This window comes from Pungitius pungitius, chromosome 15 (genome assembly GCF_949316345.1).
Source record: "Pungitius pungitius chromosome 15, fPunPun2.1, whole genome shotgun sequence".
In the NCBI taxonomy this organism is placed as follows: Eukaryota; Metazoa; Chordata; class Actinopteri; order Perciformes; family Gasterosteidae; genus Pungitius; species Pungitius pungitius.
Genome location: NC_084914.1, coordinates 9056902 through 9071523, shown reverse-complemented (window position 1 = coordinate 9071523; position 14622 = coordinate 9056902). Strand labels below are relative to the sequence as shown.

Below are 14622 nucleotides of genomic sequence, written 5' to 3'. Positions count from 1 at the left end.
AAGACTAGTCCGACATAGATCATTGTCAGACTAGGTTTTTTATCTCAATGAGTGTTTAAGCCTTGAGAAGGCTTTGCATGGCTTACGTTGAGCTCTAGATCAGGACATGCTTTTCCTTCACCAAGGCTGAGTACATATCTTCAAAGATTGTGGCCTCAGTATTTGTGAAACCATCACTCCGGGTAACCCACATTGACTATATAAACCCCCTGGAGCTCATCACTTAAGTCAGCGCACATCCCCATTGCCCAACGCCCAACCGTCCACTCTGACCAACCGGGGAGCAATAACAATCACACAATGTCTGCTAAGGGTCTGGTGTCTCTCGTGGTGGTGCTGGTGACTGCAGTGTGTGTGGTTCACGCACAGGAGAGGATTCAGATGTGCGGGAGAGAGCTGATACGACTGGCCGTGTCCTCCTGCGGTAACTCTCGGCTGAGGAGAAGCATCCCGGACTTAGAGCCCGAGCAGCATCAACTCACCTCTTATTGTAAGTACTTTATGACGGATTTCCAAATTTGTAGGTATATTGTTTGAGATTTGTTGCTTTGGATCAATTTATGCGTTTAGAGACGCATTGGGAGTTTTTGTTGAATGTCTGAACTCTCATTCAGGAATACATACATGTTTTTGAATAGTTAATTAAATAAATGCAATATCTTATTAGAGTTGACTCCAAATCAATCTGTTTGTTCTCTTTAAGGGTTTCAAAAGACCATTCTTGCTAAATACTATCCATTTTCAGGCCTAAATCCCAGATATCTTTTCACAGGGAACCAGTATCCCTCTGAAGAAGAGCTCCAGGCTACCGACACGGTCCATCCCGAAACGGACGGGGAGAAGGGTGTCTTCTCCTCGTACTCACTGTCCTCTCGGGTTAGACGAGCCGTTGGAAAAATATCAGATATTTGCTGTGAGAAAGGATGCAGCATGAAGGAGTTGATCCAGTTTTGTTAGATGTAGCCACCTGCTTGTAATGCAATAAGTACATCATCCTCACTGTGTACTGACCTTTGCCGCATGGAACCTTTCACCAAGTGGCCTTATCCTCGACAAGAATGATTTGAAATATTTCCATTTATGTATCATTTCTACAAATAATACACATCAGTAATTCTAGATTAGATTTGATTATAGTCCTACTGTAGGGCAAAATGATTACACCTTACAATACAAAGCCTGTTATTACAAAGAAAATCAAATTTTGTTTATTTTGTTTTAATATCATTTATTTTTATCATAGAAGAAGTTTGCAGTCCTGAGCGAACAGTAAAATAAAGCTTTTGGTGATTATTCATAAGAGTCAATTGGTGATCTATCGTTCCTCAGCGCTTTTCTGACGTGTTTTCACCCTAATAAATGCAAAGCAAAACTATCAATACAAAGTCACAACATTGCAACCCAAGATTTTTGGAATAACTTCAAAAAACTCCCTCACTCTTTATTAGGGGCCCGCAAGACACTAACAAATAATAGTTAAGCTCTAAATGCACTGGATGATACTTTCCTCAATGCAACTCCATAGCGTGTAGCAATGATTCAAATGTGACATTCCTATATTGCTTGAACCCCATATATATTTCCAGGAGGCTGTCACCATGTTGGATGAGTCAGTGGCCTTGGTGCCTTGAAAATATATGCAAGATAATGACGACTAATTTCCACACTTTCCACAAAATCAGGATTTATCGAAAGGATACATCGTTTTTTCCAGTTTTTCAATACAACCAGTACAAACCACTCAGCAACGCACCAATCCACATTCACAAACATTGTTTTTTTATTGTTAATTAAAAAAATCAAACCGGCATGGGTCAATTCAACTGGACTGCAAGTATTGACTGATGTAGGAACATGTACACATGCACAAATAAAATGTGTTCTTTGTGCTCTCTCCGATTGGTCGGACCATTTAGCTCCAAATTAACATAAATAATCTCTGTAAGCCGGCTAGTTCCTAACTCTGAGGGGTGGAGACATCTCTCAATGGATAATAAATTGTGTTGCTGATTATCTGGTACTCTATTCTGCATCCTTCACTAAATGATGCTAACGGCAAATGAAATCAGCCTACAGTGACTGATTGGTTAATTGGTTTATTTCGGGTGGAAAGGATTGCGTTGTACAATTGTTGTTTTTGTAATTGGTTGTTGTAATTGGTTTTTGTAATTGGTTTTAGCTGCGTTATCGGACAAAACGCCCCAAGATGAATTTTAAATTAAGATCAATTTGTCAACAGATGATTTAGCGTGTGAGGGGTTTTGATTGCAAATACTTTGGGACACACAGTGAACATGTTATAATAATTTGCTGCATTTAGCAAACTGCTTCTGGCCATTGATTGATGGAACTGTGATGAACAATAATAATATTTACAACGAGTTGGGCCCTTGAGCCTGCATTAAATTAGTTGAATGACAATTGAGGACATCTACTAAGAGAAATGACATTTGATCAGTTTCATTATTGACAAAATATAGGGTTAAATATGTATTTGTAAATAAATGAAACTATACAATAGACTATATAGTCTTAGACTATATGTTATTTCATCCAATTCATTGCAAATTAAATGCAAAGATCTGTCAATAGAACAAAGCAAAATGGGAAGGTTTTCTAATAAGATACTTGATAAGAAATCCAGTCGGTAACAACAAAATAATGATTTATAAATTTTACTTGTGAAATTGAGTTCTGTTAAAGAATCAAATCAAGAGCTGTTTAAATTTTTTGCCCTCAACCAAACCAAAAAAAATGACAATGATTAAACAATAGCTTTTAAATAAATAACGATAAAGTGTTACCGAAAATATATAAACACATGCGCGACATTTAACACAGCGTGCCAATAAGAGAGCGCTTTATGTGACCTAATTGTATTAAATTGTATGCATTGCCTCTTGTTAACCAGCAGAGAGTGACAGATGTCTTGTTTCAAACATACTTCCTGCACCGCTTTTTCTCATCTGACATATGACACCGGCCATGAGCACGTTTGTTCTGCCTCAGGAGCGTTACTGCTAAACATCAATGTTACTGTATCAAGTTCCATCATTACAGCCACATTTCCCCTCCAGATATAATAATAAGTCTCTCCAAGCTCATTATTTTATAGTGTAAAATTACCTCAAGTGATCCTTAAAATGATTGTGACATCAGGAGAAATTGGATCAGAGGACACTTCATGGCCTCAGTCCCTCTAACAGGAGATGACAAACACCAGGCTGCATGGGGCCTCTTTGATGGCTCTTGTTTATGTCTCTTTTGCCAGCTAAAAAGCTGCTAAACTGAATAGGGAAGATGAAATCAGAGTCTGTATCTCTTTCTCTGCCTTTGCTTTGTGTCTACTTTCATTGAGCAGGAAAAGCAGCAGGACAGAAAAGCACCTTTACTGAGTGCCAGCGGAGTGGCTACACTACACACACACACACACACACACACACGCACACGCATGCATGCCAGGCAGGAGAGTGTGTGTGCGATGTAAGTGTGGGTGTCAATTTGCATGGAAATGAAATGGCTCTCATTGCTCAAATTAAAGTGTAAGAGCAAACATGCTACATTTGGTGTTTGTGTGTGTATTGATGGCTTCATGTTTATATTCTGCATGGTGGGGGGTTCAAGACAGTGATTTTAACAACATTGAAATACAATTAGAATTAGAATTTTGTAGGGCAAACATATTCAAATTGATATTTTTTTCCATTCAAAGCAGTACTCTGGTAACAGTTGGACAACACATTGATTGTGCCATTATGTGTGTGTTTGTGTGTGTTAGTGTGTGAGAGAGAGTCTTTGTACTTAAAAAAAGTGATATGAAAATAATTCACTTTTTAAAAATAGGCCTGCTTTTTTAAAAACACCCACCAATTGGCTGGTGGGGTTCACCAACGGCCCCTATTACTTCCGCTGTAGTTTCCCTGCACAGCTGGTTGCGGCTGACAGTTACCACAGCACTGGGGCTATGCTACAGGCAGGACACGCTGCTGGGAGGAGAGCAGCGAGCTCCACAGGAGAAGCCTGCCAGCGGCCATGAGAGCTAACGCTGTTTCTTCTCTCATTAAACATGTAACCGGAATGGAGGTTTGGAGGATTCTCTAAATTTTAACAGTAGAACTATTTCATTTTATGTATGATAGTAGTAAAATAGGTCATTAACACATTAGTCACACACGTTAGTCTTTACCTGGAATTATTGAGAAAAGTATTTTTATTGCAGCTCAAATATTGAGAAATTATCTTTTTGCACATGTGTATTTGGGACTTTTATTTTGGAGAAATCTTTTTGTACAACAGTTCTCTGAGAGGTACTGTACACACACACCGCAGTCATTGTCCGGAAGGTCTTAAATTATAGCTTTTATTCCAGGCACATGTTTAATACCGTAAATATCAGCATAAAGCTGCACTCAAATTCAAGTAAATGCAGTAACGTGATGGTACTATTTTCTTGAACTGCATAGCGGAGTGATCAGGTGTGAGACCCTTTATCACAAACTACAGGTGCGTCCGCCGCCGAAGGAGGACACAGCTTGCAAAAAAAATGAAGAAACATTCATTTTCACCACCTGGCGAGCGCCACGAATCGAGCGCGCCACGTGACCAGAATCAAACTCGCCCAAAAGAAGAAATGAAGGCGGTGGATCGGTCAGCACTGAATCCTTAGTCCAGTCCGCAGTTCACACAGGTGAGTTAAACAAACTCATTTAACTCAATGCGTCGCGGTGTGAAAACGCTCTGGTTGGTGTGGTTATTTTATAGACCTTCCTTTCTGTGTTGTCCCTCTGTTTCTTTTCTGCAACCTTATATTTGACATTGCTGTACATGCAGCAGCTATAATGTGACCTCTTATTGTTCAGTGTTGGTCAATTTCGTTTATTTGAAGGTAAATAAAGTTGTCACTTTTAAGTAGACACTTAAAAATAAATATGTAGTAGTAACATTTTGTTGGTTTTCACGTGATCGCATTATGGTGTACATTTTAGTAACACCTACTTTTAAATTTTACTGTAATATTTGACTATCTAGTACTCTTTCCTTCCCTTTCAAATGTGGCTCTGAGTCCTTTTGGTGAGGATACTTTTTGCATAGAGCACAAGCCTTCACGTCATAATGTCGTCTTGCAGCCCCCTCAGTGCCTGCGTTGTGTGAGGAGATGTTACTCCCAGGGGATGAGGGTGGTAGAGACACCGCCACCAAAATAACTTCCTTGTTGTCTCTGATCTCCCCTCATGTCTGCGGACATTTTTCACCATCTTTAGAAATGTTACTATGAGATACTGCGAATAAAATGCAACAAACAATATGAATCTTCATATCTTTCCATACTGACCTAGATGATGCAGACATTTTCACTTTTGAATAGTAGTACCGTGATTGGAAAAAACATGCATTCATTATTTAATTCTGTTCTTGTCTCTATCATTACTTGTTTGGGGGGGTCTTTCTTTCTAATGGGTCATATAAAGTATGGTGTCAGGTTTATTATTCCACTACTTAAATGTCTCGAGATTGCCATAGCGGGTGGCCTCTGAACCAAAGCCAATTATTACCTCAACTTCCTTAATTCGTTTCTCGCACTGTACAGTCTTCCATCTGCATGTCATTATACCCGCTTAGTCTGTCCAGTGGAAGAATAGAAGCACATGCAGCAAACACATACAGCGACATTAACTACCACTTAGCCACAACCTTGGGAGTTGGTGAAGCTGAACTAATAGAGCTGAGCTGGTAGAGGGCAGTGTGGTAGCAGCAGCGACCACTAAAGCGGCTGCAGGCGTTTTTTTTTCTCAGTTGCAGGGCTGAATGCCCCCGTGCAGCACAGTTAATGTGACGCTGCTGCTCACAGACCAATCTGATGGCACTGCATGCTAAATCATTCAGACTTCAGTTTGTATTTGCATTTGAAAAACCAACCCAGAACCATAGAAATGCATGTGAACTTCATTCTGTGTCATCTATATCATACAGAAGTCTTTTGTCCTCAGCATTTCTTTTGTGCTGTGTGTGTTTGCGCTATTTGAGGGAATCGTAGTGTGTAAAAAATAATTGATATTGTATAAGCTGTTAAAATTGCAAACATACAAATGAACCCTTTTTTCCCTTCTGGTGATGGGTGACGTCTGCAGGAAGATGATCCAAAAAGTGAGCTGAACGAGGTGCAAAAAAGGCAAATTTGATCATTAGCATTGAAAAAATAGTAATACGTGTTGTAACATTACTCAACATATTGTGATGCATTTAGTGCCTTCTAGCACCCTTTCCCTTTGTTAATCTAATGCTAACTTCTCCCAAAGTAACCCCTTAAACCGTCTCGACCATAACCGCGATGCCACGTCACCTGTCAGTCAGACGTCAAGCGACTGCACGTCCTCCCGCGCAGCGCCTCTCACTCTGAGGCTGGAAGTTGTCTCGTCATGTTGAGGCTGAGCGGCTTAAGCACCGAGACTGCCCGGGCTGTGAGTCTGCACATGCATATCTGTCCGCGCGAACACGGGGATCATTCTGCATTTCAGAGCTCGCGAACGCACCTGTTGAGAGGACGAGCAACGAGGCAGGCGAGGGAGGGCCGGAGAAAGCGGTGGGCAGAAATGATTAATCGAGCCGCTTTCTCCCAGCTGCTCCCAATCGCTCTGTTGCACCTCCTTTCTCTCCCGTCCATCGCTGCCTCCCTCTCATCCCTCCATACACTCATGTGTGACTGGCCTGTTTGGTGCTGATGTAATGTTGACAAAATACTCCTGAGTGGGAGTTCTCAGCAGGTGCGCTGCACTGGTTCAAAGATGCAGTTTTTTAAAGGCGTCTCTATGAAGATTTAGGAGACGATTAAACTCAATGAGATGGTGAAACGCGAGATGTGATGAAGCAGAGGAACCGTTGCCTTCATGGCTCTCTATCACTTTTGTTAAATTGGTTGCAGTATTAAAATACTCGGGGTTGGAGTATTTAAATACGTAGTCATGATTTCCGACAAAAAAAACGAATGTCTTTTAATTGCGTTGTATATTCTCACACAGACCCTGAATCATTTGCCTCCTTTGATAGTCGCTGTTATCAGCTGGGTCCATCTCAGGTGGAAGGCTGCTGTTAAAACGTGAGCAGTCCATTGGATACACTTTCCCTTATCCATGCTAAGCTGCTTGAGTAGCATCCAGTTCTCCACCCCATCAGGGTGTGTGATGAAGATTGAACTAAAGGGCATGTTGTGTGAGAGACTTGGAGCCTGGAGGAAAAGAACAACCGCACGCAGATAATCTGAAAACCGTCACGTAGCTTCATTTGAAACTCGGCCTCTTCGTCACCTCCAGTAAGTTGAAGAAGTTCACCATCTGCTTTGCAAAACACATTATATGTGTACTAGTTGGTCTTCATTATCATAATCGGCCTTCAAATCTTATTTTCAACAAGAATTTGCTAAATCTATTGTCTCACAAAAGTCAATATGGTAACTTCCTTCATCATGGACTCTTTAGTTATTTGCCTTTTTTTTGTTTTTTTAAAGGTCAGCACTGAAAAGTCAGTTTGGGCCACGGTGCGGAGGAGCCACGCAGACCTGGTATCTTTGTTCAGCTTGCTTCTCCTGGCTGTAGATGTGTAACCGTTGCTTCATTTGTTCCTACATGGAGTCACGTTCCTGATAATGAACTTTGGTTTGGTAATCTCTGTTCTGACTGCGCCTGAAGGCAAATCTCTGCACTGCTACAAAAATTGCGGTCGATGCCACGTAATTAGCAAGATTTGCAGGACAATCCTTGTTTTCTTGATCCGACCAGAATTACCGATCAGACGGATCCCCTGCAGCTCAGTCGACACAGTGGACAAACACTCTTACAGAAACACCCCCTCAAACCCCAACTCGAACCCATTTGTATGTCCTTTGCCCTTCCCCCCCCCCCCCCCCTCTGTGTAGGTGGGTCCTCTCCGCTCCTCTTTCTCTTTCCATCCATCTCTCTTCCTCTCTTTCGCCCCAGCTCCCCTGCCATGCATAATTAAGTTTCAAGTGGAAGTGCACCCTCCCTCTATTGCTCTGCCTGCCTTCCTTCCTTCCCTCATGCCTCCTGCCCTCCTTGGACCTTCACTGGGGACAGTGCCAGGCCCGTCTCGTTAAAATCACACCACGCCGGCCACCACTGTCGCCGGCTCCTTCCCGGGTTCGTTCTGCAGAGGCTCTCTGGTTACGTTCGCTCCGTCACCCTATCCAGCCCCACTCATCAATACGCAATGCAGGAGCTCCATCAGCCTGTGTATTTCTCTTTGAACGTGTCACAGGGTGATGTTTGGGTACCGACCAACTCCATGTTAATGTGCATGTTAATGAGTTTGAAGGATCGGACTTCCTCCTTTCTCCAGTTTCATGTCTTTCTCATTTATTCAGCGAGTGAAGCCATCGGACCGAATCCGGTCCTCAATATATAGCAGAATAAAGTATTTAAAGAATCGAATTATCTATTCATGTAGTAAAAAGTACATTTTGATTCATAGCCTATATTCCATTCAAAGCAAAAAATCGTTTTTACGATTTTATTGGAATTTAAAATCTTTAGTAGGACTAGTTTTAGTCAAAATGTTGTCTTAGTTTCATACGTAGTCTTAGTGCTGTGTACTGTATAATTTGAGGTTGTATTGAACATTATAGTAAATAATTGAGTTTATAGGCTTACAGTAAAACATATTTCACACAGGACTTCATTTTGTCGCAGTCTAATGAAAAGTACTCAATGCAGCATTTTCAAGCAAACACACCATTTGATAATTGTTCTCGAGCTCAATTGTTCTGAAATGCAGTCGTAAGTCTATTGTTTAATTTGAGTTTGAACGAGTGCTGCATCGTCTCTCCGGTTCAGAAACGACGGGGGACTCCCTTGTTGGTCGATACTGTTTTAGTTCTGTTAAATGAGGTAGTCCATGTTATCAACTAATGCATTTTCTGCCAGCTACTGCACCGCTGACCCAGTGGAGGTCATGCTGCCAGCTTTGAGACTTTTCATGAGTTAGACTGGCTCATGTACCTGGCTGGTCGCTCAGCCATAGCCGATGAAGGGTTGAATGTCGCTGATTCATTTATATAGGTAAGAAGTACTTCAAAACGTCTGGATTGTATCCAAATGTTTAAAATTGTGGGCAAAGGCTTGGACACCCTCTCTGAGTCACTGCAGACGGAATGATTCAGTCCGAGATCGTCCTCAACCACACTCAAAGTCCACTGTTTGCTTGCCTCCTTTTGTGGAGATCAGTTTAAGTGTCTATTCGTGATTATAGCATGGAACTAGTAGCCATGAGCACACAGAGAGGCAGTTCTTGTGTCAGACATTTCCACCGCACCAACTTGAGCCAAGCCTTGAATATAATCCAAGGCCATCTGTTGGGTAGATCCTTCGATATGCTAATTAGGCTGTGCCAATCTTTCCTCTTTACCGTGGAGGCCTGACAGGGCCTTCCAAAAGGGGACTTCTACCATGTCACAGATGCATTTGAATACGTATTAAGTTTCAAATGAACCTGTGGTAAACTCCTTCCCATGTTACAGATGTATTACTTGTTGAATAACAAGTTTTTATTTTTTATTAATGGGAGAGATTTACATTTATCTGTGATGGGGAACCTACATCAGGTTATTTTTACACTGATGGATGACTACAAACAATACGTTGTTGCAACACACTAATCTGCATGTTTTTGCATAATGCTTTAGAAAATGGCCCGTAGTTTAAGACCATTACTGAGAAACAGCTGGAGGTTTGACTTAATTTACTCTTTACCACTTACCAGCACTGTTACAGACAATAATGAAATTCTTTTTTTTTTTTTTTTTTGGGTTTGGGTACTTATTTGTTTAAGCATACATTGCTGTTTTTACCTTGAAATAAACTTGTCATGGTAAAAATTACTGTGATGAAAGACCTGTAGGCCTATAAACCACATGCAACTGTGTATGATGTAACGCAGGCCTACGTATAGTGGTTGATTCAACACAGTACTTACAGGGCCTTTCTGTCCCAGTGTAACTGCCAAGATAATATGGCCGACGACTTAACATAATTAATTCAACATTAAGACAAGATCAACTGAACTTTCAATATGTCTGTGCACAAGACATCGTGGTCTGTCTATACAATGACATACAGGATATAATCTCATTCATAATACAGAAATCATTATACTGTCTAAAGTCACACAAACTATAATCCTACCACTAGTCATGACCACACATAATTTCTACTGATCATTTTTATCTCAGGATGTAACTTTGGGTTTATACAATACGTTGCTATGCAGAGCATCTCAGTCATGTACAATTGATCAATATTTCAATAAGTCTGCATCATTTACTTAAGTCCTATTATTTTTGATCTAAAAGTAAAGAGCGCAACAAAGTCGACAAACCAAAATGTACTACACAGTGTTTGATAAATCATGTTGATTCTGTTTCATTCCATGTTTTCTCTCACTTTAACCGCTCCGCTTATTCAAATCTCCAGCAAGAGCTTGAGTCAGTTTCTAAAAATGAAAAGAAAAAAGAAATAAACACTGATTAGACATAATAGGAACGTCCAAACAACCCTAGTCCTAACTCTTATAGGCCCAGTCAATTATGAATTTCTACACATATAATTGAAGTGAGTTAAAGATTGTGTGTGCCTCAAAATGAACCATAATTAAAGCAGTTTTACAAAGATTCTTTTGTAATAATTTATTTCATATATCTCTAACATATTTAGTTGTTCTCTAGGGTTGAAAATATGTGTAAAATCAATTTATTTTAATTGTTCATACCCCAGAATATTGCAATAGGAAAAGTGTAAACTGAGAAAGAAGCTGTCCTGTTACAAAGATATGCTGAATAATTCAATATTAGGCTATTATGCAATACTCATCTGCATGTCTGCCCATACAGTCAGCCAATTACTGTACATGCATTGGATTTATTCCAAGGCCACATCCATATGTACACACACACACACACACACACTCTCTGACGTAAAGCATTTTACCCCTACTGTCCTTCGCACACTTAAAAAAAAAAGTAAGCCTTGAAATTTCCCTGTGGCTGGGGAATGTGATCCATCACAGTTCATGATGAAGAGGCAAGTGCCCTAAAAATCCAATTGGAGACTTTATAGAGATAGATGCAGACAAACACCTCTCTTCGTCATTGCCATACAAAATCAAAAATGTGGCCCGGCACACACTCGCATCCTCTCACACTCTGGAGTTTTATGAAATCCACCCTCAATTATACAGCGTCCCTCTCAAAACTGCAAGGGTATCTTTTCAGCAGTGCCCGGGTTCGGGCTCAGCAGGCAGCGCTTCACTGCTGAGTGTGCAGCCTCTTGTGCCGTGGTGGGGGGAGGCCTCCTCTGTCGGGGTATTATCCGCTCTACCATCTAATATTAATCGGCTGCTGGGAGATTCGTGACGTCCATTTGAAGGGCTGACAATGCACGGTGGTGGTGGTGGTGGTTGTTGATGTGTGCACGTGCAGCTACGTGGGGCCACATTAACGAGGGATAAACTGTACACACATGAGAGGGCGTACGTGGAGGCCATCCTGCGTCACGAGAATAAGTGGATAGTTGCAATCCGTAAATAAATTAATGCAAATATTTTAACAACTTGTTTGAAATTCCTTTAATGCATTTTATTCATAAAAACTATTTGCTTGTAATTCTCTGCCCTTAAGAAAATAAAAACCCATCAGTACATGTGTTCTCATACATGGATTTAGATTGCTTCAACACTTCAACATTTAGTTAATAAATATTAAACAATATCATTTTATATGTTTTGGATTAATGGTTTTGAATAATAATAAGGTTCAATACATGTTTTTGATACCTTTTTATTAACAGCGGATGCTCTGATATACACAACTGAACCACCCGTCTCCCCCTCTTCTCTCTCCTTTCTCCCTCTCTTTCTTTTTGACATTCATCACTGTCCGCCGCAATACACCGCGAAACAAATTTCTATCACTATACATTACAGGTTAAGAAAAGGGAGCCAGGAATGTGTTATATATGCCTGGTTCGATTTTTATGTAGCGTCTACAGGCTCGTCCATCATTGCTCTGCAAGGCCCCCTTGTGCACTGGGCCCCTGACGAGATCTTGTCTTGGCACCGCTATCAATCACCCGACGCTTGCCCGATCCCCGGGGCCCGTTGCGCAGGAGGGGGGCATGTGTTGTAGCCGCGGGGCTTCCCTGTCTCCCGTTCCCTCCGCCTCCCCGTGACGCCAACGCACTCGGCCATTCGTCATTTGAATGGCGCGGTTATACGTGTTTTTATACTCGGGCTCCTCGTCCGAGCGTGACCTCCCGTCGGTCGTCCTTTCTGTCTCAGCGCTGCCGAGGACCCTATTTGCTTTTAATGACCGGGGGCAATGGGGTAGTAATTGAGTGAGTAGATGGGGGGAAAACTAGGTTGGTTTTGACCCACCTGACACCACTCAGCCGTGTGGCGATACTTGGGTCAGAGCCATTTACAGTTCAAGCCTTCATAAAACTATATGTAAACCCCAACTACATAGTCAGCAAGCGGCGCATCATAAAGTGACGGCAGAATGCCTTACAGTAAGGGGGTTGGATGGAGGCCAGTGATTTTGATTTGTGGTTTCATCGCTTGACATCATTTCTGTTCACCCAAGACCATGGAGAAATAAACCTTCCCTGCTCAGAGGGCTTAATGTGTCCATTTGCAAACTCCGTTTCGAATGATGACATAAAGGGTTAAACACAGACATGACGCGGAGGCGTGTGCCTTTGATAGACTAATCCCTTTTTCTCCCAAAGTCAGGCGGATTATAATTTCAGGAATACTCCCTCGCCCTTCACAGCTCGACCAAAGTCACGACCTATCCGAGAGCGTGGAGGGATTGAGGGGGTGTGAAGCGGGTGGGAGGGGGGGAGAAGGAGGGAGATGGGGAGAGGGCTTAATTAGGCCACATCACTGCCGCGCTCCAACACCAACCGTCCCCAGTCCTCGCACTACTCCCTTAGATACCGTCCACTTAATGTTCTGTGAAATCCTATTCCACTCCCCGGAGAAGGGAATCAGAACAATAGAAGGACACATTTTAAAGAGAGGCAGCACTGTAGGGAAATAGACTGTTAGTGACACATGGAGGATGTTTTGGGCTGGTGAATAACAAGCACACCTGTCTGGCCCATTACAACAAACAACCCAAAACGCAGCAGTGCCAGAAGATGTTCCTGCACTAACTAAAGAAGAGTTGTGATGCCCAGTTATACATCTGATGTAGTTATAGTGTCTAGGAAACACGTTTTCTTTATTAAGGGACTTCCTAACAGATGAAATGGGCTCACCTGTATCTCTATTTGAATAAAAGAGCAGTTTTAGATCAAATAGCTATATTTTAAGTTGATTAAATGGGACATTAAGTTTTCTAGCGGTTTGTTAACTGCGTATGAAGTAAGGCCCTCAGAGGATGCCTCCAGTCATCATTGCTATAGAAACCAACAGAACAGCATAAAAACATTCGGATGTTGCTAATGTTCAAATTAAATTGACATAATAGATCACAACATAATGTAATACATTGCATGAATTCCACATGAGAAAAAAATACTACGATAAAGCCTTTAGCTGAATGCTTTTTCTCCATGTGATACTAAAGTATCAATATGTTCTCATATTAAAAGTCATTACAAAAAGCGAGATTCGGGTTGTTCAACCAAATATGTAGTTACTTGAATCATCCACACATGTGAGGTTATGCTTATAGTTCTAAGTCATACCTTTCTTCATCTAGTTTTTAAGCACATTTTGATTTTAAGAACTGGAAACTTGTACAGATTTCTTTATTATTATTTTAAGAAATGTGCATATTTACACATGCGTAGCAGTCAAATGGTAAGCTTCTAGTAGAAATGTTGCGTGGTGACAAAGTAATGTTTCTCCTGGGGGGGACTTGGTGCTTCTTTCTCTGCACTTTCTTTGTTTGCCTGAGGCAGTGAAGCGAAGAGGCACCGCGGGCAGCCAAGACGTCCAGCAAAAGGGAGGCGGTCCAACAGAGAGACACCGTCAACCTCCAGGGAGTCCTGAGACATGTCGGCTGAAGATACACATGGAATATAAATAATACAGAGATTGGACAAACCGCTTACCAAACAGAGGCGGCAAGTTGACACTCAGTCACACAGAAAAGTAAGTAAAGAGGCTTCTCTTTGTAGAAAAAGGACGCGGTGCCACTTCAACCAATGCTACTACAGCACCTTTACCTTTTATTCACTTCAGATACAAAGCAATGAACCTGAAGTTGGAGGAATTCGGTCGGCGGAATGATGGAATGATGATGAGGTGGATTTCACACAATCGGTTCATTGTTTCTAATAATGGCTTAATGCCAGGCTACAGGGAAGGAAAGTAAAACCTGCCCCTAGATGTAGAAGTTGATTATTAATTAAACAATATCTAAAAGGGGAGGTTGCGGTAAACAACATTTAAATGTATTGCATGAGTGGCTGTGAATAGTTTGGAGAAGTAGCGTCTTGTTCCAATTAACTGTTGTGCAGTCACAGGTGTGTTCTTTCCCCCCATGGCCTGCGCCTAGCCTTTAGGTTTTGACTGTCTGGTTTGTAATTTTAGTATTTTTTCCATCACATA

At 41.5% G+C, this 14622-nt stretch overlaps 1 protein-coding gene across 1 annotated transcript; it reads left to right on the top strand.

Annotated features, from left to right (window-relative positions):
* The first annotated feature begins 260 nt into the window (after positions 1–260).
* On the top strand, positions 261–1308 carry insl3 (insulin-like 3 (Leydig cell)). The gene is made up of 2 exons (XM_037458968.2): positions 261–490; positions 773–1308. Exons 1-2 carry the CDS (start codon positions 301–303, stop codon positions 955–957), a joined length of 375 nt encoding a protein of 124 aa, XP_037314865.2. The 5' UTR covers positions 261–300; the 3' UTR covers positions 958–1308.
* The last annotated feature ends 13314 nt before the right edge of the window (positions 1309–14622 follow it).